The sequence below is a fragment of the Hyperolius riggenbachi genome, chromosome 11 (assembly GCF_040937935.1).
Source record: "Hyperolius riggenbachi isolate aHypRig1 chromosome 11, aHypRig1.pri, whole genome shotgun sequence".
Classification (NCBI taxonomy): domain Eukaryota; kingdom Metazoa; phylum Chordata; class Amphibia; order Anura; family Hyperoliidae; genus Hyperolius; species Hyperolius riggenbachi.
The window spans coordinates 91,235,174-91,259,629 of record NC_090656.1 but is presented as its reverse complement, the minus strand read 5'-3'; the positions used below and the strand labels follow the sequence as shown (position 1 = coordinate 91,259,629).

The 24,456-nt window shown below is 41.8% G+C and overlaps 1 protein-coding gene across 3 annotated transcripts in view; it reads left to right on the top strand.

Moving 5' to 3' along the window:
* The window catches only part of RCN1 (reticulocalbin 1), a 63,556-nt gene extending 40,764 nt beyond the window's left edge, over positions 1–22,792 (top strand). For 2 of the 3 annotated variants that reach the window (XM_068259461.1, XM_068259460.1), the window contains exons 5-7: positions 4,359–4,419; positions 15,833–16,032; positions 18,729–22,792. In XM_068259461.1, coding sequence (XP_068115562.1) covers positions 4,359–4,419; positions 15,833–16,032; positions 18,729–18,836 — 369 coding nt within the window. In that variant the 3' untranslated portion in view covers positions 18,837–22,792. The remainder of the gene's footprint in view (positions 1–4,358; positions 4,420–15,832; positions 16,033–18,728) is intronic. The other variant, XM_068259462.1, reaches the window with a different exon arrangement.
* The last annotated feature ends 1,664 nt before the right edge of the window (positions 22,793–24,456 follow it).

Sequence of the window (24,456 nt, the reverse complement as noted above, 5' to 3'; positions counted from 1 at the left end):
CAGTCCAAAAATCCACCTACTCCGGCTCAGACTCCGACTTCTCAGTTTAGGAATCCTCCGACTCCGACTCTAATTTGCATATTACAATTTTGTTGATTAAAAGTATGTAAAGTGAAATTCGTCTCTTAACTGCCAACGCTTAGGAATTTTACAAGACAACTGAAGTGAGAAGAATATGTAGACTACTATATTTATTCCCTTTAGACTAAAACTAGTCCTTGGTAAGAGTACTTGTAAAAGGTACAAACCGGAACAAAGAACATCTATTAGGCCCTAGGCAATGTAAGTGTGGGTGCATGTAAGAATGATGTGCAGGTACTCTGCAGGGGAATAAGGAGATTCTTCCTCTATTACACATTCTTCATGCAGTATCTGAACATGGATCAGGCCCTAGGCAATGTACCTGTGGGTACATGTAAGAGTGATGTGCAGGTACTCCGCAGGAGAATAAGGAGATTCTTCCTCTATTACACATTCTTCATGCACAATCTGAACCAGGTTTATGGCTGATAGACAACACCTCTGTGTTCAATGTGCACAACATTCTCAGTGGATTCCTGAAGCTCTGTGGAGAGTGCATATGTAGAGTATAGTACTACTGTGTAACAAAGTAAACCTGAGACAGATGAAATTAAAGTTTTGTACACACCAGGTACTTCCTCCAGCCCCCTTCAGGCTAATCAGTCCCTCGCGGTCCTCCTCCACCACCTGGATCTTCTGCTTTGAGTCCAGGTACTTGAGCCAGTCTGGCGTAGTGCGCATGCACACACTCCGCCGCCGGGAGCGTACTACACCTGCGCAGCACTATTATGCAGGTGCAGAACGCTCCTGGCTGTAGGAGCGACACGTGGCTGGACTGTGCTGACTGGCTGAATTACCAGGACTCATAGCAGAAGATCCAGGTGGTGGAGGACAGCGAGGGACTGATTAGCCTGAAGGGGGCTGGAGGAAGCCCCAGGTATGTATAAAACTTTTCTTTTCATCCTTCTCAGGTACCCTTTAATTTGTAGTCACCAAACCACATTTTAATATACCAAATTATTTGATTTCATCAGCAAAGGGAGTGCATACATTTGCATAAATCAGTATCAACGCAGAATTATTTCCATCTCATTGACCATCTCTATTAGTGACACGGCTACACATCAGGCTTTATTCTTACAGCATAGATGTTATTTAGTATATATAAGAGATTCCTGTGTACACATCATATATACAGTCACAATCAGATGTGTATATCTGACTTTAAAAATACAGGGACTGCTTTATTGAAGCAGCAGAAGTAACTAATTTTGATTGGTTTATTTCATTTTTGTGGACTGAGCACAGCTATTACTGTATATATACATTATTTTTAATGACTATTATGTGAGAAATAGAACATTTTGTCATATTTTCTATTTTAATTACAGTTACAAATTAATTAGGAGTTGGAGTCGGTGCATTTTTTCCGACTCCAGGCACCCAAAATTGCTCCGACTCCACAGCCCTGAATATTACAGAGCCAAACTAATCCAACATGCATACAGATTGTTTCGGATTGGTTGATTCTCATCAATGCATGGCATAAAATACCCAGATTGCCCAGCAATTTTTCAGTGTTGTATCCCTCTCCACTTTTTTATGAGGTCTTGCAACTGACCAGTTTAATAAATTGTGACTTTTTTTTTTTTCTCCAGCTTCTTCAGTGGTTTTTTTTTTATTATTATTATTTTCCTCCCACTCCCCCTTTTTTTTTTTTTTTTTTTTTTTTTTAAATTATTTCTTATTGTACATCTCCAATTCTCACAGAGTAATTAGCAAACCTACAGTCAAACATTTTGCTGTTGGGGGACACTGTGGGATGGCACGATCACTCGTACTGTGGGAATTTTTTCTCTTTTTCAAGAGAAAGGGAATTTCAGTTCAAAGGACATCTGAAGTGAGAGCGATATGGAGGCTGCCAAATTGCCTGACTGTCCTGCTGATACTCTGCCTCTAATGGCCTCTAATGCCATTTCAACTATTTCCAACAGGCCCGATCTGATTTCCAATCGATTTCCATAGAAGTGAACAGAAAATCGATGGGAATTCAGATCGGGCATGTTGGAAATAGTCAATCTGGCAGGTAAATCTGCCAGAAAATTGTATTGTGTGTGTACCTAGCATAATACTTTCAGTCATAGATCCTGAACAAGCATGCAGATCAGATGTTTCTGACTGAAGTAGCTGCATGATATAGCTGCATGTTTATTTCAGGTGTTTGATTCAGACACTACTGGTATTGTTTAAAAGTAAATAAATATGGCAGCCTCCATATTGCTTTCAGTTCAGTGGTACTTTGGGGCTGTTTTATCTTATATTATAAAGGATTTTCTGCATTTTGCGATCCATCCAGTAGCTGTAATAGATAGCTGAGATACCGCCGCAGAGGCAAGCGGCATGGCGGCTATCTCCGCGTATCAGCCGGCGGCCTCTGCAGTGCAGTTACATGCTGCTGCTCTGCCTGGTCCTTCTATTGCACATAGATTGAGGGCTACGCACGAGCGCGCCAGGCGACAGGACCTTTATGCGAATAGAAGGGGAGTCAGCTGATCTGCCAAGTCAGCTGACTCCAACGGTACTTTGGATTGGCTGAATGATGGGGGCGGCGCTGCGGGGCATATATATATATATATATATATATATATATATATATATATATATATATATATAGTACTAGTCTGTCAGTTGCCCCGTGTCTGCTGTTGCGAATGCTAACGTGTTAGCGCTCAGACCCTAGTCAGATCCCAAAGTGTGCTAGAACCAGCTGGAGCTCGGGATCCACACTTAGCCAGATTCTGTTGATAGCTTAACGTACTAATTGCATTGTATTATCTGTTATGACCTTCTGCTTCCTTTGACTACTCTCCTGCTTATTGATTCTGTACCTCTGCCCATCTGATTCCGGTTGCCAACTCTGCCTGAACTTAACATTGAATCAGCCTTCTGTCTTTGTACTTTATCTGTCCGTACATTGCCTACTCTGCTTGTCTGACCTTCCTGTCCTCACCAGTGGGCCTAGCCACTGGTAAGGGATCTGTAATAGCCTTCACCTACTCCTCAGGTGAAGCTCAGCTGCAGCACTGTCTGTAACACCTGCTCCTCAGGTGTCCACCAGCTGCAGTATAGTCTTAATCACCTGCTCCTCAGGTGATCATCCTTTGAAGCACTGTCTGTTACACCTGCTCCTCAGGTGTCCACTGGCTGCAGTATAGTCTTAATCGCCTGCTCCTCAGGTGATCATCCTTGCAGCACAGCCAGTGGTCCCTGCCCCTCAGGCGTCCACTGGTTGCAGTACAGTATGAATCACCTGCTCCTCAGGTGATCATTGGCTGCAGTACTGTCTGAGTCACCTGCTACTCGGGAGATCTCCTCTTCCTCATTACTGTTGCACCAAACACTATCTCACATTGGTTATCCTGTGTCTGGCTATACTAGCATTATTGGTGATTCTGCAGATCACCACATAATCAGGTATAGCATCTGTATTGTTGGTGATACTGCAGATCATCAATAATCAGAAAATCTGTTTTGCTGACACCAATCGTTACAGCAGCAAATTCAAATTGCAACCTTTACTAGTGCAATCCAGTTGCAATCTGATTTTGTGTGATCGCAAGCACCCTGCATGCTGAATTTCTCCTGCATTTCTTTTTGTATTCCTATCTTCCAGGAGAAATCGCAATCTGAGAAAAATCGCATTGTTAAATCGCACAGCATTTGTGATTGCGTTGTGGGATTTTCGGTATAAAAAAATGGCCCTCAATGTGAGCTGTGAACCCCACACCACAAAATATGTGAATGCATTTATTTTCCTGCTGGAGAGATTACATTTATCATGTGACCAGGGAATCCACAGGAAGTGAGGAGTAATCTTTGCAATAGGGACCAAAATGCAATCATAGTAGCAAGTTCCAATCCATCCGGCTTTTTTCAAAGCTTAAACAAAGTGGTTTTATCAGAACTCCACTTAAAGGGAACCTAAAATGATGTGAATATAGAAAGGATATTTGCTATCTTCCTTTTCAAAGGGAGGCGCCCTGCTGTGCAGCCTGGCGCAGCCTAACAATAGCAGTCACTTGTTGGGGAAACACTGTGATTGGACATCTGTACTGATGCTAGATTTTCACCCAAGACTATCACAAAAGATTGTTTTGGGGGATGAAAATTTAGCCTAGCTTAATTTCTGGGAAACTATTCAAAGATCAGACAGCCTTGCTTTTTCTTTTTCCAGGTAAAAGGAAATTCATTGTGCATCACATATGATACAAGTTTCCGAACATCGTTCCTATTCCTTAGTTTTCATGTATACAATCATTGTTGTGTCCTTTTTGCAGGAGACCTTGGAAGATATTGACAAGAATGGAGATGGATTTGTTGATGAAGATGAATATATAGGTAAATACAACAGGGGAAAGAGATGCCTAGGAGTGATAAAATGTATTAAAAAAATTAAATCTGAAAAAGGGGGAGGGGGCTTACCTCAAGAGTGACGGTTATTAAACGATGCATGAGCAAAATAAAAGAAAATTAGATTTTTCTTACCTGGGGCTTCTTCCAGTCCCTAGAAGCCTATGTGTCCCTCGCCACAGCGTTCGGTCTCTGCCATTTTCCTGGGGTCCCCTCCGTAGTGGCAAACGACCACCTTTATGGCTTCAGCACATGCATGAGCATGCGGCTGTGCTGCTCGCTGTCCTGTGCAGGCACAATACTTCAGGCACAGTGCCTCTAGCTAGGCAAGGGAGGGAGTTCCAGAGAATGGGAGCAATTCTAGAGAAGTTTTGGAGCCATGCATCATTGCATGGGACAATATTTATTGATGACACAAGCTGATTACTGGAGGTGGGGGTGTCAGAGAAGGTAATTTTGGGGTGCATATTTTATGTGGTCAAAAATTTAGGTGGGACAGGATCTGTGATGTAAGACAAAGATAAAAATTTGAGAGCCCTGAATAGTGTAATACTGTTGATTGGTATAAGTAGCAATGAATAGTAGAAATTTTACTCACAAGCATGGGTTGCCGCCACAGGCAACCACTATATGCGCAGATGGGGAGATTACCCTGTCCCCACTCAGGCTAAGAAGTCGCTCTCCGTAGATAGGAAGGAAAAAGGGCAGAAACACCCATCCACCAGGTAGATATTCATTGATTTGTGTATGCAGAGGCGTCAAAATACATGAAAAACAGTTTAAAATGGGGGTACTGGTAGACTTGCCTCCCCATAGATGACTCAACAATAATGTATTTTTAAAATGTATTCAACATTTATTTCTTACTCCAATAACATCTGTTTCATGGGTCTGTCGCCCGCTTCCTCAGGTAAAGTACAACAAGGAGCAGCTGAATGAGTGTCAGGACAGATATAGTGATTTTAAAGGCAAAGCATAGTGGCATAAATTTTTATACACTAGACCCAGTGGTGATCCAGGAGTTAAAAGTGGCCCTAAGATTATTTTTGCCCTAGTTGTGAAGTTAATTTTAGGCAGCTGCAGAACATCGCGACAAGTCTAAAAAGTTTCAGAGCGGCGGCCTAGGTTTTACTGCTCACACTGTGCTGATGAAGCCTGGCTTTTTCTTATCCATATTTAAATCTATATACATCTGATTTGAAATAATGCAGGTGTGCTTAAATTAGACCTATAATTGTGTCCCCTTTTGTGTATGATGAAATGAGGCAGAAACTCATCCGACTATAAGAGCCGGCAAACCGCTCTCCCAAGACATTTAATGGGCTCCTAGCAATTAAAATGTTTCTTTGGTCAAAGTTCTGCAGCAGTTGGTGCTTACCTACTGGCCTGCTGTTCTCCCAGCAAGGGTAAAGTGGTCCAAATTGTGTACATTGTTTTGTGTACAATGTCACAGTGCTATAGAAGGCAGCACCCCACTTGGTAATGACAGGATGTGTTCCCAGAGTGCCTTCGGTAATGGAGAGAGGTAAAGTAATTTAATTTAGGTGTTGATCAAGAATGTTGTTTTCACAGCGGTAGACAGAAGGGAAAAAAATGACATTCTGTTATTTCAGGTTTACGCAGTTTTTTCTTTTTCTTTTTTGTGCCCAAATCAAAATTGACATAATGAGACCTTTTTCAATCCTGCCTTATATTCATTGCCATTCTCTAGTGCCAGGTAGAACGCCAATGCATGCTTTTATCGAAATTGTTATTTTTATACTGCTTTATGTTGTGCCCGCAGAACTTGTACTTTGTGTCAGGATGTTTGTTTGGTTTTCAGTTTTTGGTCCTTTTTATAATAATTTTACTATTCTGGATTCAACAAGCTGGACTCTTTTGGATTCAACAAGCGGAATGCAAAAATGTTAGCTCATGCTTTTTGTCTTCTGAGAATTAACGTCGCAAAATGTTTTCTAATTGGCTATTCTCCACGTCAAGTCATACAGCTGGCTGAAGTGATCTAATAGAGATCTTTATTGATTATGAACAGGCTTGTGCAACATGATCCTATGAGGGCTCTTTCACATCAGAGCTTGCGTTGGAGAACGCTCAAAGCATACGTTTTGTTGTATGCCTTTTACTGCGTTTTGATATGCGTTGCACTGCAGTGAGTGTGCGTTTTTAATCCGTTTTCAATGCGTTACAGCACATAGAAAAACGCAGGTAATTTTTTTTTTCTTTTAGTTGTCAACTTTCTACATTGTTCCTCTGTTGCATTCTGGGACTGATTGCCTGCGTTAACGGATTAAAAACGCGCATAGTGTGCGTTTTACATTGACTAACATTGTAACGCATAAAGCTAGCGTCGGCCGAAAAACTGCGCCTGGGTGCAGTGTAACGCAACGCACAAAAACGCAGCGTTATATGTGAAAGCTAAAATGAAAGTCTATGGACTTTCATTTCACCTTGGGTAACGCAAACTTTACCCTTTGCGTTGAAACGCAGAAAATCTGCCCTAATGTGAAAGAGCCCTGAGAGATCACATGAGATCAGTGCTGTTCTCTATGTCAATTCATTCTCTTTATTGCCTGTGGAGACTACAGCTCCATTTATTCCCCCCCCTCGTGATTCTGTTGTAATGTAGGCCATCTAAGCCCAAAAGTAAACAGAATAAATTATAAAAACAATAAGGTAGACACATTAATATTTACAGTATATAGAATCGAGGTGGGCAGAATGTGTGGGGTTTTTTTATGGGTCAAACCTGATTGGCAAACTTTAACACAGCTTATAACCTGTCTCCTCTGGATGCAATTGGTGGGTAGATCAACCAGGTGTGGCCTGTGATATGTAGTTGTCTATGACCTGCTTACAGGGAGCTACTCTACACAAGTGGTACTATGGCTTTATAAATAGGTGCACAACTTAACTGCCCTGCCATGGCAGAAGGAAGCTAGTCCAGTTTTGGCTTGTAACTACGCAAAGAAGAAGTTTACTGAATGTAACTTAATTAAAATTGCTTATCTTTTACAATATTAATTAATAAAATATTTAGTCACTGTTTGCCCATTTTAAAATCCTTCCTGTCCCTGATTTACATTTTTATTTTTAACACAGGGGGTGACATTTTTGCTTTTATACCAATCGGCATGAATACTTTGAGAATTTGCATCCAATTTAGAGTTTAGTTTGGTTTTAAAGCCTGATGGTGGCCACACACCATACCATTTTTTTTTTCAAATCTCTTAAAGAGTAACTGTCGGGCATAAAATAAAAAATCAATTATTTATTTTTATCTGGTAAACAAGTAATAAGGATGCTAACCAGGCAATCCAAAAGTTAAAATCACTATTACTTTTCTTGTTTATAAATGATCATTCCCCAATTTACTTGACTCTTATTTGGTACACATAAGAAAAGTTGCAAGGCATGCTGGGTTGTCTTTTATTTTATTTTTTATTTTTTGCTTCTCTACTTCCCCTTAGACTTAACTAATGCAGCCTGATTGGCTGAAGCCTCTTTCCCTCCTGTTTTCCCCTCCCACACCTGTTTCTCTCTGGCCAAAATTTCTCAGGCTGAAACAATGCACTTTCTACAGTGAAGGGTGGGCAAATCAGGCAGAGGAGAGTAAGGGAGGAAATAACATCACAACTAGCTTCAAAATCGCCACAGTAAATATGAAAACTGTCTAGAATAGGATTCTCTACTTTTCCTTTATACAATTCACAGGAATCATAACGTGGACAGTGCAATACATATGTTATGTAAGTAGAGCAAGTATTTATCTACTTATATATTTGTTTTTTTTCCCTGAGATAGTATGGCTGACTGCTCCTCTTTAAATTCAAGAATTGCAATGAATGTTTCTGACTGATTGTAACATTTCAAAAATCTGACAAATGTACCACACACGTGTTCAATGTTTTTCTCCAGTTATGAAAAAAAAAATGATTGAAAGCTCAAAATAAAATTGCTTGGGTCTGTATATTAAGTAATTGACAATCTACCACACACCATTCAATTTTCGTAAAAATTGATAAGAAAAATCCAAAATTGGATCAGTTTATTGCATGGTATGTGGCCACCTTAAAGAGAACCTGAGGTGAGAGGAATATTGAGGCTGCCATATTTATTTCCTTGTAAGCAATATCAGTTGCCTGGCTGCCCTGTTGATATTTTGGCATAAGTAGTGTCCGATTCCAAACCCCGGAATAAGCATATGTCTAATCCAGTAAAACCTGAGTCAGCTGACTCAGAGTTCCTGATCTGCTGCATGCATGTTTAGGGTCTATGGCTAAAAGCATTAGACACACAGGATTAGGAGGACTGCCAGGTAACTGGTATTATTTAAAAGGAAACAAATATGGCAGTTTCCATATACCTTCCACCTCAGGTTCCCTTTTAGTCTAGGCAAATAAGAAATTAGATAAGTCAGGCTAAACCAGGCATGCGCAAACTCGGCCCTCCAGCTGTTACGGAACTACAAGTCGCACAATGCATTTGCCTTTGAGTCATGACTGTGGCTGTCAGACTCCTGCAATGCATTGTGGGACTTGTAGTTCCGTAACAGCTGGAGGGCCGAGTTTGCCCATGCCTGGGCTAAACTCTAAATATACACAGGATGCATTTTTCTATGTTTACCTTCTGTGATGTGCAAGTGTTCAGGTCCATTTTAAGGCTGATTAAAAGGCCATACACAATCTATATAGAATTATAGAATAATTTTTTTCGGGTTTGAAATGACAGGCAGCATTGTCCACATAAGCTGTATAACAGCAAAATAATTTTATAATGTAAAGTGCAGCGACTAATATTTTAAAAAGTACATTATACCAAATATAATCTATAGATTTCATGTGAAGGAACAAAATTATAATTGACATGCTGCATACATGAAGACCCTTCAGTGGCCGCTGGGCAAGTGATTGGGGTTACCCCAGCAGTGACTAGATTATAATCAGAAGATGCAGAGCTCAGTGGACAGGCAGAGTCCTGAGCCTGGATCTGCCTTCTCTCTGTAGGCAGCAGTATCTATTTGCATCCTCTCTTCTCTCCTTCTCATTATGATGCAGTTTATTATTGCTGGTGACATTTATAACATAATGAGACCAGTGTTTGACAGAGAGTGGAGCACTGTGGGAGTCATGTAAAAATAGATGCTGAGTGAGAAAGCTCTTGTATAGGGACAGTTTTTTCAAGGTTTTACACACACACACCTACGCCCCCCTCCATCACCCCAATTAGATAGCTTACATTTACAGAAATAATATCTAAGTACACTTTTGCTGTTCCAAATCGCCTGTGTGCCAGTCTCCAAAACTCCTTCACATCAGTTAACTGGAAGTGTCCTTGTTTACCTCACTCGGCACTACAGTACCTTTTTTGGGGATAAAGATATACTTTAAAAGAGAACGCCATGTAGTGTCAATAGAGCAGATATTGAATGGGAATAATATTAGTAATTTATACCTATTAAACGTTGCTTGTACTTCACAAGTTATCAACAGCTAAACTCTAGACCTTAGTCAGCATTATGACTTAGGCTACGTTAAGTGGGTCCTTTGCGGTGTGCCAAAACGGCCGCTTTGTAGTGCGGCTAGCTGCACGGCAATGTACCACCTATAGCGACGTTCACAGTGCGGGGGGGGGGTGCATTGTGGTATAACGGCGTGCGGCATCATAACGCACTGCATTAAGGCAAAACCTGCATGTTAACCTTGAAAGTGAAGCATACTTTACAATTGACTGTATGCTTCACTGTATGTGGCGTGTGCAGGTAATGTGTGGCGTTGGTTTCTAATTGTTACCTTAAGGAACAATAGAATGGCAGGGCACGGTCTAAAGGTGCGTACACATGTCGCCGTCAGATCGGGACTCGATCCCACTAGGGTGACATTGCTGGCCGGCCTGTATAGGCATACGTCAGCTATGTTGCTGATAACACGTTCTGTTGCTATGCGTTGGGACGGAGGGACGACAGAGCGGTGTATGCGTGACAGCACGCGAGGAGCAGCACCGACGATGTGCTTGGCCGCCGCAGGTGTAAGTTGATCTGCCAGGCAGATGGCCCAGGGTTGGTCGGCGTCCGCTGTACACACGCCTGACTATCTGCTGAGGCGGTCGTTCTTGGCCTCAGGCGTGTGTACGGGCCTTAAAAAAGCTTGTTTATCCATGCTTGTAAAGTAGAAGTGATAGAAATGCCTTTACATTTAAAGCTTAGTGTCAGGATCCACAAAACGTTTCTGAGACAAATTGCTGTAGGAAAATGTTTAAAAATAAATTGATGTAATGGATATAAATTGGGCAACTTTTTGTTAAATGAATTCTTGGATTCTCCTTTGAACTCTGTACCATCTACTTGAATCGTTTCTGTATTTATATAGAGAACTAATCTAAAATGGGCATTTTTATACAACTGAATCGCCTTCCTATACTTCCTGTAACGTTGAAATGGTAAACCCAATGCAGACATTAGAAGTAAGTCGGGCATGCATAGACTGATAGGACTTAACGTTGTTTCAGTAATATCTGTACCTAGATTTTTCAGAAGAAGTGGAGGCGGACAACATGCATATAGCTTCCTTCCTGATAACTTAAAGGGACTCAGAAGCTCAAATAAATAAGATTTATACATACCGCTCGGATCGCTCCCACACTGCCGTCCTCCGCTGCCCGCAGCTACGGGAACTGCGTCCCGTCACTTACAGCGCTGCTGGAGAGATACGCAAACAGCGCACTTCCCCTGCATAGACTGGAGCCGACTGATGTAAGTGATGGGACCCAGTTCCCGAAGCTGTGGAGAGCGGAGGATGGGAGCGATCAGAGTGGATGGGGCTGGAGGAAGCCCCAGGTATGTATACATATTATTATTATTATTATTATTTTTTTTTACTTATTTCAGCTCTGGTACACTTTAAGGGTGTTTGCCGTAAGCTACGCTAAGCAGAATAACATGCATGAAGTCTTACACATGATGAGAAGAGTGCAATGCAAACAGACACTGAAGACACCGGGGAACAGAAGTGGCACATAGGGACATAGAGGAGGTGCGGGGGCAGAGATGGCATGGCGTTCCAACTTAAAGCGGATCCGAGATTAAAAACCAACACAAGTAACTTGTCTATATATCTTATTTAAAGTTTAGATAGTTTACACAGCAAATCTAGCTGCAAACCGCTTTAATAGAAAATGATTATTTCTTCCTGTGATACAATGACAGCAGCCATGTTGTTTGTAAACATTACACAGAGGCAGGCTTATCTGTATGTTGAGCACTCAGCCTGTGAAAAAAACCTAATCCCCCCCCCCCCTCCTTTCTGCCTCTGAAATCAATGGCTAGTAACACCTCCTCCTCCTGCCCAGACTGAGCTCCCATGAGCTCTTGATACAGCCAAGGCTCTCTGAAAACCTGTGGGCGTGGTTTATTTAGTTTATAGGGAATTAGAGTATTGAAACAAAAAAGTATTTGGCTTGAGGAATGCCCTATAAACAATAGGAAAGGAACACAAATATACAATGAGTAAAACTTCACCTCGGATCCACTTTAAGAACAGATTCATACCTATCTCGTTCGTTAACCAGGGACTACCTGTATTGTGCATCGGCAAAGACCAATGTAAGTTCTCACATGCTTCTTGTGAGGCTCCAGAGCCTTAGGGCCCTTTTACACTTAATGCGTTGGTATTTAATATGCATGCATTTTGTTTTGTTTTTCTCCACAGCAATGCATTATTAAAAAAGCTTTCAGTTAAAATGTGTACAGTGGGAACTGAGCCACATGAAAACATGGACATTACTTGGAAAATCCGTTATCTTTCGGTTATAACTGAGAGCAAATGATTAAAAAGGAACTTCAGTCTAAACAGACATACTGTCATTAAGTTACTTTAGTTATGTTAATTAAAATAGATAGGTAATATAATCTCTTATCCACACTGTTTTAAAAGAACAGACACATGTTTGTGATTTCATGAGGGCAGCCATCTGTTTGGTTGAAAGGAGGTGACAGGAAGCATAAGACACAGTTCCAACTGTCCTGTGTCCTGATCACCCCTCCCAGCTGCGCGCGCTAGGCTTCAAATCTCAAATAAAAAAAAAAAAAAAAAAACAAATTTGCGCCAAAACAGCAGAAGGAGAAAGACAACATCAGAAATCCCATTATGCCTTTCACAGCATCAGGGGGAAAATGCCGAGGCAGTTTTCTCCTGTGCAGCTAAAAATGAGGCTTGGGTAAGAAAAACAAAGTTCTGAGGCAGTGAAACTGTTAAACACCAAGCCTTTTCAGTGCTGCTGAGTAGATTTTTAGTCTGGAGGTTCACTTTAACCACTTGCCGCCCACAGTGCTAACCCCCCGTAAAGACCAGGCCATTATTTGCTGCACTGGGCTGTGCAGGCTTTTCAGCCTCCTGCACAGCCCAGCTTAGGTGCCCAGCGATCGAACTCTCCTCCTTTTTTTTGTCCCTTAGGGGACATGCCGCTGGAGTGGTCCAATCGCTGTGGCCGTTTGTTGCTTTATTTTTTTTTCCCATCCTCCTATGAGGCTTTCTCTCCCTCCCTCCCCTTCCCTCCTCCCCTCCGTCACAAGGATTGGAACAGGACGGCGATCGCACATGCGCGCGGCAGTTCCCTGGGAAACTGCAGCCCCAGGCCTTGACGCCAATTTGCTTTAGGCGGTCCTGGGGCTGCTGCCGCGGTCAAGCCCATTGGCGTGAGGCGGTCTTTAAGTAGTTAAGTGTAAAATTACCCTAAGTGCCTGTTTCCACTACACACAGATTGGATGAAGAAAAATGCCTATGGGAAAATCTGTATCAGATAAATGGCGTTTAGTGGAAACATGCCCATAGGCATTCATTGGAGTCAGTTTTTCTGCCAATCTGCGTGTAGTGGAAACGGGCTCTAAGAAGAAGTTAATTAACACAAAACTGCCATCAGGCTGCTTCCTTACCCTCTGCCACCCGCAACCCAGCAATCAGAAACACTTACATTTGTACAAGTTGATGTATAATACACCAGCCTTTGGCATTTACACACCTTATCACTTAAGAAACCACTTTTATCTATTGATGTATTTGTATTCAAGGACCTTGAGAATAAAAAAATATGTAGATTTACAGCAATGGCAGGGTTCCTCCCTGAATTTCAAATTGTGATTTTCAGGGAAACCGATCAACTTATCATGAATTAAAACTTATCAATAAGCAGAGTACATGGTGATAAATTGTGTTATCAGACTTGATTTCAGTGAAAACTCTGCATCTAAATTTTCAGCAGATACAGAGATTGGAGCAGGTCTGAGTAAAACACAAAGGCCTCAATTCACTAAGATCCAGCTGGAGATAAGGCAAGAGAAAACTTAGCACCACACATCGATCTTGCCTTATTAAGGTGTAGAGCTAAGTTTTCACAGTGAGAGTTATTTTATCACTTCAGTCCTTAAAGAGGAACTCCAGTGAACATTTTAGTGTTGGCAGGTGATGTAGCTGCTGCATGTTTTTTGGCAGTTGGAAACAGCTGTAACAGCTATTTTCCACAATGCAACAAGGTTCACAGACAGGAAACTGCCAAAAAAGTACTTTTCTTGTGGGAGGGGTTTCACCACAATATCAGTCATACAGTGCCCCCTGATGGTCTGTTTGTGACTTCATACAAAAAAGAGCAAGAGATGCCTGGCACTGTACCTTTAATGCGTCACAGCAAGTGTACAAACATATGTAACATGTATTACAGGAACCAAGTCCATAAACAGGTGGTACTTATCATGCTCTGCTGAAGGTGGGGAGGCAGCTGTGGACGCCAGTGGGTGCACGGCCTTACAGCCGTTTCGCAATGGGATGAGCCTTGCTTCTTCGAAGGCTTATCGTGCACGATAAGCCTCCGAAGAAGCAAGGCTCATCCCATTGCGAAACGGCTGTAAGGCCGTGCACCCACTGGCGCCCACAGCTGCCTCCCCACCTTCAGCAGAGCGCGATAAGTACCACCTGTTTACGGACTTGGTTCCTGTAATACATGTTACATATATTCGTACCCTTGCTGTGACGCATTAAAGCTACAGTGCCAGGCATCTCTTGCTCTTTTTTGTATGAAGTTGCCACAATGTTTGAACTCTTTTTGTCTTGACGCTGCTCCTGCTGAAGTTTTTCCACTGCCATTCAGCATATATATTCAAACATCTGCAGTTTTTACTGAGTACCTGCCTTTTCCTCTTGAAGTTTGCTTACTGGTCTGTTTGTGAAAAGGAATAGATTTCTCATGTAAAAGGGGGTATCAGCTACTGATTGGGATAAAGTTCAATTTTTGGTCGGAGTTTCTCTTTAAGTTACCTCCTCTGTAGTTATTTTAACATGCAGTTAATTAACAGCCTGTCTTTAACTTTAGAATTCTAGCGTTATTTTAAGGATTGAAGAGTTAACTTTAGAGATCTCACCTTAACTTAAAGACAGAAGAGTTAACTTTAGGTTTGCCTGAGGTAAAATGTTTCCTGAATACTACATGCCTTATCACCATGGTGATAACGCCAGAAACATTATTAAAGACTTAGTGAATTAAAGGCTTAGTGAATTGAGGCCAAAGTAAAGAAAGTTGCACTTCCCTGTTGTCAGTGAAGACATCCATCACATTAAAGGAATACTGTCAGGGGGGGGAAATTAGTTGAACTTACCCGGGGGTTCTAATGGTCCCCCGCAGACATCCTGTGCCCGCGCAGCCACTCACCGCTGCTCCGGCCCCGCCTCCGGTTCACTTCTGGAATTTCAGACTTTAAAGTCTGAAAACCACTATGCCTGAGTTGCAGTGTGCTCCCTCCTGCAGATGTCACCAGGAGTCGCGCAGGCCCAGTAGGGTCTGTGCCTGCGCAGTACCCTCCTGGTGACATCAGCGGGAGCGAGGACACTGCAATGCAGGCGCAGTGGTTTTCAGACTTTAAAGTCTGAAATTCCAGAAGTGAACCGGAAGCGGGGCCGAAGCATTGGTGAGTGGCTGCGCGGGCACAGGATGTCTGGGGGTCCATTAGAAGCCTGGGGTAAGTTCAACTCATTTTCCCCCAACTCCCCCTACAGTATTCCTTTAAAGGACAATTATGGGCCAAGGGAAAGGACTTCCTCCTGTTATTGGGGAGTTTACTCCTGACACGCATAGCTACAGTAATTCTTCTCCTGGGTGGAACTTTAGAAAAAAATCAAGCATGCCGCTTTAACTGCAGATAATCACAGATCATGCACTTTATGATATGCTCCGTTTATATTATTCGAGTTTACTTTAGGGTCCCTTCCATATGACTTCCTCCTATAGGACCATAAACAATGTCACTGCAAAAATTCTGATTTGTCACTTTGTTGCTCTCCTTTTTCTGCATGCACAAACAATGAAGATATTTAATAGGTCATTCTATCTACGTTTCTAAAAACAAATGTGTGGTTTCCAGCGGACATGTTCTCACACGAAGAAGGAACCCCAGAGCCTGACTGGGTCGCCACAGAGAGGGAACAGTTCTCAGACTTCCGAGATCTTGACAAAGATGGGAAAATGGACAAAGACGAAATCCGACACTGGATCCTTCCTCAGGATTATGATCACGCACAAGCTGAGGCCAGACACTTGATCTATGAGTCTGACTCCAACAAGGTATTTATCTGCTGCTTCCATGCAGACCTAAACCATAACTGGAAACGCATCTACTTATCATTATTTTTTCATTTACATTCCCCATTACCCCCAGATGGTAGCGTAAAAGTCAGTGGCACGGCTTGCTTGTAAAGTCTCCATAGGTAGATAGTTACCAGATTCAAGAGGACAGTGTATTTAAGAGTAAACATTAACTTCATAACACCTTATGGTCAAACATGTCTGATGCGATGCTGTTCCTTTGGGAGCTGTTGTCTGGCTAATTTGTAGTTGAAGCCAACACTGGGTTACCAGCTGTCAGAAATGTTTTGAACTGGGTGTGCATCATTTGGGAACCGGTGGCTATAAAGTTTTCACCAGAGGGTTCCTTGATTTAGTTGTTAGTGATTGACATAGCCAATGTTCTGGTTATTAAGATTTTTGCCCCAGTGCTTGAAGTCTATTTGAGGAGTGAGAATGGAAGGAGAGTATCGGTTCAGGTCTGTTGTCTGTTTAGAAGGAGGGTGTTAAAAGATAGGGTTGGGAAAGTCTTGCTCCTCCATTGCTGGCTTTGAGTACACTACACTAAAAAAAAAAAAAAAATTGAAAGCAGGTCAGGCATGGCTCCACAAGTAACTAAAGTTCCTGCTTTCTCTTCTAAAAAGGATTGTTCAAAAAGCTCAAGATTATATTGGGCCTTATTTTTTATTTCTATTAATAAGCAGTGGCTTTGCAACCTAAGGTGCCCCAGATCTGGATAGAAATGCAGGCACCAATATGTTGATTCAAGTGACCCACATGCATGTTCCAGACCAGAACAGTGAGACAAGGATTAGGATGCTTGTAATGTCTGGTTCTGCTGAAGGGGTATTTGTAAGGTTGGTCCACAGACACAGAGAACATAAGTGTTCCAGCAGCTCTGGACTGATTTTTCAGAAGTTGTTTGAGGTGGGAAACTATTTTGACACCAACTTGGGGCGTTTCAGTGGAAGCTTGAGCTTCACATACAGTAGCTGCTCACTGAAGCAAGATCAAGAAATTTTGCAGCACAAATAGAGCAGCTGCTTGGCAACCAATGAAGTTTAAGCTTGTTTAATGTAACAAAGATTCTGATTAACATTTACTCCAGCGTTCCTAATGCCTATCTTGAAATCTAGCGCCCGTACCAATTACTTCAATGAATACTACAGCTGTGTTATGCTTGTGATACATTCACTTTGTACAGTGTACAGGAAACGTAATAGGGATGCACAACACTATAAGTATGTACTGCAGTTGTAATGCATAATGTATGCTGCCTATTTATAGGGTGTGAACAGTTAAGACCACGTTCTTTGCTAAGAAGTGTGACAAATCCACAGAAACCATGAAAAGTGCTTATCCAGGTGCCACAGAAATCAACGGATAATCCTTTCGGTTTGACAACCACCACCTCGATTCACACAAATGGACAGTGACCAGACATAAATATCCTAAGATTGTATAAGGGTCAACAACAGTACTCTGTTTGGCAGTGGAGCTAATCCAAGTGAGACCTCAAGAGACACAGTGAGAATTGTACCCTAGTGAGAGATTGAGGCCTGTAAGATTGAACATGAACCTCCCTATGGGGCTTATTTATGAATACTTTACCCCCTTGATTGAACAGCATTGCAATAGCCTTACTGGTTTTTTTTTTCACTGTTTTTCACAACTTGTGTTCCTTCACATGGCCCCATGTTCCATTATCTGTGTATATTGTAATCACAAAAAAATGGGCGTTGTTTTTGCAGCATGCTAAGTGTATGCCAGCTTGTGGGCATCGTTAGCCAGACCGTCAATGGGAGGGTTGAGCAGGGAGCTGGGTCAAGTAGGTGGGTCCAGTACAGCACTTCAACATCATCATTTTCAGCATCATCAGCACTCAGTGCAGAAAGTCCTGGAGGGAAAAAAACACTAGGTAATAACTCTTACTAGGTATACTAGGTAAGTATGAGAAATGCTTTCTGAGGGTCTGTCTGTGTTCAGGAGTGTCTGCACAGTCAGAGAAGTGTTTACATTCCTCACTTGATACAATTAAGTAAATACAAAATAATATCTCCATTTCGGATGCGTTTAGCTTTCCCTGCAGGGAGCTTATGATGCTGGGAATACACCATACAATTTTCTGTTAGATTTTCTGTTTTCTGTAGACTGGTCATTATCTCTGGTACATCATCTTCTGGTTATCTGCTGAGTAGAACAATGCCTAGTTGCTAGGCAGATAGATGGTTAGATAATTTCCAACATGTTGGAAAGTATCTATCTGGCAGATAAATCTAACAGAAAATTGTATGGTGTATTCCCAGCCTAAGTCCTGTGTTTAACTAGTTGAATGCTGGCCTAGTAAAAAAAAATGGTGGTAGTATGTTATATGCTGTAAATAATCTTTTAGAGCAAAGAAGAAATGCTGGGTTTCATTCCCCTTTTAAGGTCCAAAGTTTGCTTTTTGTATGTATGTTTGTCAGTTATCTGATATTTATAAATTTGGCGATATGGTAAATGCAAATTATAGAGGAAAGAAAAATTATTTTTATGCCAAGTTTTTAGTTCAGGGGAAATTTTTTTCTCACTCGTTGACCCTTATGCCCATTTATGTACACATTTGTGAGTGCAACTCACTAAGGCTTTTGCTCACTTTTCTTACCTTCAGTGCATTTCATAATGTGTGTGTAAATAATTTTCTCTGTTGCTTCCAGGATAAACTACTGACCAGAGAGGAAATATTACACAACTGGAACATGTTTGTGGGCAGCCAGGCTACAAACTATGGAGAAGACCTTACAAGGAACCACGATGAACTGTGATCAGAAAACGCACGCAGCTGTGACTCTTCCTTTCCCTTCCACTTGACATTTACTACACCATAGTATTTGCACCACCATAAACTATATTCTCTTCATTACCTCAGTATGGGTGTAATAACCCAGGATATTAGCAGCCTGAATGAGTCTATGAACAGATTTTAATGTGAATATGAAAACCATGGATTTTTTTTATATTTGGGGGTTTTCATGTTTGCTTTCAAGTTGGCCATGGAGGGAGACTGTGTACAAATGATAATTATATGAGCAGCGCAAGATTATTTATTCCTGTAGTATTTATACCCACTTTTGAGTGATGTGGGAAATTTCTGTGTCATTATAGTGCCCCCATGGTTGCTGTGTCCCCCATTCCCCTTCTCATCAGAATGCTGGTCAGGCATCAGTAATATCACTAGTGGCACTAATAATGGCATCTGAACAATTCATACTTGAAACATAAAATTACTTGGGTTTATGTATTAGCCTTTTAGCAGCCCCACTTGCGTTATCTCATGTGTTATAACGCTGGGCATCCTCTGCGGGCTAATCTCAGGCTGCCTGATGCAGCCATGCAGAGCGGGCGCAGGAGGTTGTCATAGTTACCTGTTCTGGATAGGCTTTTCTCTTTTTTTTCTCTACCACAAGCGGTGCTGCTTTCCTGACATCCTCTTCTGGATCCTGATTGTATGATGTGATTGACACCCAGAGGATGGTTTCAGTGTTACCGCGCCGCCTGGTGGTGGAAGAAACTCTTCCCATCACCCCTCTTCCACCACCAAGCGGCGCTGCACTGCTGACTCCATCCTTTGGGTTTCGATCACGTCATATCATGTGATCAGGACCCAGAGGAGGGTGTCGGGAGTGCAGTGCCGTAGGTCAAGCAAGAAAGGAAGCCAATGCAGCGACTGCAATGGTAAATATGAACATTCCCTGCTGCTCTCTGCATAACCTGCCACACTGGGGAAGGCAAACTTCCCCCAGCTGCAGAAAAAAAAAACGTGGCCCTGCAGCGCATATATAGTTTTACTATATGTGGCTGCTGAAGGTTAAGGCGCCTTTACAGAAGTGTTTCTCATCTAGGAAAGAACCACCACTCCCTAAGGTTGTCCTTACCCCAGACACCCACTATATCCGGTAATTACAGCTGCCTGGCCTCCTGTAGCATCTTATAGGGGGGAAAGTTGCACACAGCAATTATTCTTTCCCTTCACTGTAGATTACCTTTTGAGGTGTGACAGCCGCTGGATTTCCCCCTCTATTCTGATCAATGGTGGGTGCTGTGGGCATGTCAGTGATTCAGTAGGAGGGCCTGGAATTGTGGGATGTGCTTGGGAGATTGTTGGAAGGGAAGAGACCAGCCTGTAATTCCTGTCTCTTCTTAGAAGGGAGGCATCACCGAGGGATGATTGTAATATCAGGACTGAGCATTCTCAGGGTTGTGCGAGGAAGAGACCAGAGGGTGTAGTTATAATACTGGAGGATGGAGTTACAAAATTCCCAAAGGTGAGGACCCTGTAGTTGAGTGTAGGTGGGGGTCGAGATTATCTGTAGTTAGTGGGAGGGTTGAAAGGCAAAGATGCATAGCATTATTGGAATTGGGATTCAGTTTATGCTCCTTTAACATCAGAATCAGAAATCTTTTAATCGCCAAGCACGACTGGGTCGTGCCCAGAATTGGGTTTGGCACATACAATTGCTCAGAGAGAGAGAGTAGTATCAACATAAGAAAAAAAAAGCGTAGTCATACGATAATACAGTATAAGGGCATAGTCATACAAAAACATACAGTGTAATCAGTGGTACATATTAATAGTTTGATTTGCAGCGGTATAGCGGTAGTCTGCCGGGTGCAGTTTAAACAGTTTTATACTAGACAGTCCATCAGGTCGGCAACTGCAGCATTTGGGGGGGCAGCAGCATTAGAGATGAAGGGAGTTTAGAAGGTTGACGGCAGAGGGGAAAAAGGAGTCTCTATGCCTCGAAGTTCTGGTGTAAATGGCTCGAAACCTGTGGCCTGAATGGAGCCGGCTGAAAAAGCGGTGGCCCGGGTGTGAGGGATCGCTGGCAATTCTCAGTGCTCTAGATCGTAATCTGGAGTTGTAGAGGAGGTCGAGTGAGGGGAGAGGTCTACCGATGATTCTCTCCGCCCATCTAATGACCCTCTGGAGCTTGTATCTGTCGCTGTTGGTGGAGCCAGCGTACCAGACTAGGATTTGTTCCAGTGTGTACACAGTCACTCATAATTCACCCTGTTGATAATTCTATCAGGAGACTTACAGTAGTTGCCATGTGTGCACAGAAGTGAACTAACTAAACATTCAACATTATGGTGATTGTTGGAACTGTGGTAAGTTTTATGTCATTACTGTAGGTGGCATCTAGGAAGTCTGAGCGGACTTCTCCAGCTTTTCTTTCTTCATGAATAAATAGAACACTGCCTTAAATGCAGCATGAAAATGTGAGCAGATATTGAAAACGTACTGTAATGGGCAACCTCCACGTTTTGTATTTCAATGTGACTGCAACTAAGTAGGAGAGGTAATCTGCTACATCTCTACTGCAACTTGCAAGTGCAGATTGTGTGCGGAAGAGACAAACTAGGCAGCCTACTTCTTATACACATTTTATAAACTCAGCTTTCAGGAGCCCTGTAATCTATAGGTAGATAACAAACCTTGTACATATTATAGTTGATGATGCTTGACAATTTGTGAGCTTTGGCACATACTCTCCCTCGCAGTGAGTGTGTCCCACAGATTTCTAGTTCCACCCCTGAGGACTAGATTGCAATTCCCTGAGGACTAGTAATCACCTGTCTAAAAACTATTGTTAATTTACACTTGTGTTAATGAATAGTAGACATTTGCCTACAGAATACAAAATATTAGTTGTACTGCCTGAACAAATCAGAGAAGTTAACATACTCCCCTATTTTATCAAAGTTGGGCCTCAGACTGCTAATCTCACCCCTGAGGAGCAGTTCCTTTGGGTTGATAATGGAACTTGAAACTTTCCAGTCTAGCTATTTCTAGTTGTTTGTTTTTAGGAAGAATATACCTTTTTAAAGAACAAGTGACACCCATGCTAACCTAGAAATAAAAAACACACGTATAAGTAGATAAATACTAGTTCTACTTACATAACAGATGTATTGCACTGTCCACGTTATGATTCCTGTGAATTTTATAAAGAAAAAGCAGAGAATCCTATTCTAGACAGTTTCCATCTTGGTTACCTTTGAATGAAGGTAATGTGGACATCATTTCATCCCTCACTTTTTTTTTCTCCTCTTGTTAATTGTGTATTCATCACCCGCCCTCCTCCCAGAGTCTTAAGACACTCCCACTGAGGTCTATACTAGGAAGTGCACGGTCTTATGTCATTAGAAGGAGGGGAAAATAAAGGGAAGAGGAGTAATATATTATAGATAAAAAGACCCCCCAGCATGCAAATGTTTTGCCAGCCGATGGCAATTAAGGGGGCAGTGCTCCTAAAGTATGTGATAACTCCAACTCGTAACCGATGAAAACGTTTTTGAATGCAGGATTAGTATCTTTATCACTTGATACGCTCAGACCAGTTGCTGTTGAAATTGTATTTTTTATGGTGACAATCTAGCTTTAACAATCGTTTCTGACATATATACTACACACTTGCCATAAGACATGGTAATTTTCCTTATAAATATGTCTCCCTGTGCATGGTCAACTTGAAGTATATTGGCAATTGGGGCAGTCAGTAGTTTGAACTAATTTGTGAAGATTACGTTTGTATTTTTCTGATAACGTCTGCTATGTACATAAAATCTTTATGAAAGATTGTTTTTATTGTATATTGCGGATGGAATTGTTAGTATTACTGATACAGAGAATTTGTTTTCTGTGCACAGATAACCAATGCTGCCTGGTGATATTTTAATACAATTTTTATAATAAAAAATACAGTTTGGTATTGAACTCGTAATTATTCTCGATTAATTTCATAGAATGTGTCAGAACATTTGAAGTATAAAATACTGTATAACAATATGTGAAACATCCTGTTCCTTTTTATAGTGTACTAGTAGACCCAAGCCCGTGTAAAAAAAGGGCTGTAGATCTTTTTCCGGCAGCCTCCAGTGTGCACGCAACCGCTGAGCGCGAGCCCCACACAGGCGCTCGCCCGCACCCACCCACCATGCTCACCCGCACCCGCCCACCTTGCTCGTCCTCCCAGCTCCCTGGTCCCAGCTGTCCGTTACTGTGCAGTAACAAAAAACCTGGGACACGGACGCTGCAAACTGCTGGACGCAGCGACACTTCAGTTTTATTGTATAGGATAGTATGATATTCATTGAAGCTGCGTCATGGGTAAAAATATCACTATACTGTAACAAAGAAATGTTGGCTAGGACATCTAAGGCTAAAACACAGGGATTTGTAGAGGGATGAAATTGAAATGCCTTATAATTTTCTATATTTATCTTGAGTGGTAGTATCTCTTTTGCAGCTAGTCTGTATACAAGTGCCAATTACTATTGGTACAATACTTTCCTCAGATGCGATCATTCAATTGGATTTTTGTGATTGAATTGTACAGAAAACCACACAGTATGTGGGGGAAATTACTGTAAAGTGCTTCTGAGGGCGATTGGAATACAGGATTCTATCGATTGGAATGTTTGTACATTCGTATCTGAAAGAGAATCTGTATTGTTAAAATCACACAAAAGTAAACATACCAGTGCGTTAAGGGAACATCTCCTATTACCCTCTGTCACAATTTCGCCGCTCCTCGCCGCATTAAAAGTGGTTAAAAACAGTTTTAAAAAGTTTGTTTATAAACAAACAAAATGGTCACCAAAACAGGAAGTAGGTTGATGTACAGTATGTCCACACATAGAAAATACATCCATACACAAGCAGGCTGTATACAGCCTTACTTCTGAATCTCAAGAGATCATTTGTGTGTTTCTATTCCCCTGCAGTTCTCATGCACTGAAGTTTCAGGCTGCTTGTTTTTCTCCTGCAAACAGCTTTGCCCTTGTCTGTAATTCTTCAGTATGTGAAAGCCCAGCCAGCTCAGAGGACGATTTATCCAGCTTGTAAAAGATAAGAGAGAAGCTGCTCTAATCTAAATAATACACAGGCAGTGTGCATAGAGGGGCCTGGAAGGGGGAGTTCATAGCAGAATCACAACACTGAAGAACTTGGCAGCCTTCCAGACACAGGGCGACAAGTCTGACAGGGGAAAGATACATTGATTTATTACAGAGATAGTGATAGCAGAAAGTGCTGCAGTAAGCCAGAACACATTAGAATAGCTTTTGGAACTTGTAGGATGATAAAAACAGGATGCAATTTTTGTTACGGAGTCTCTTGAAGGGATAAGGTGCTCTAATCGACCCATTTGTGGGAACAATTGAGAAGTACCTTCTGATAGATTACAATCCTGCAAATCTGATTGAATGATCACATCTGAGGAAACTATTGTACCATTAATGGGCACCTTAATTTTTTTGCTCAATTAGACTTTCAATCAGACACGAACATTTGATTGTACATTGAAGTGGATTTAAGAATTGACGATTGTAATTCTAATTGAGACACTGAACCGTAATGTTGGCTTTTGGTTGGTAGGTCAT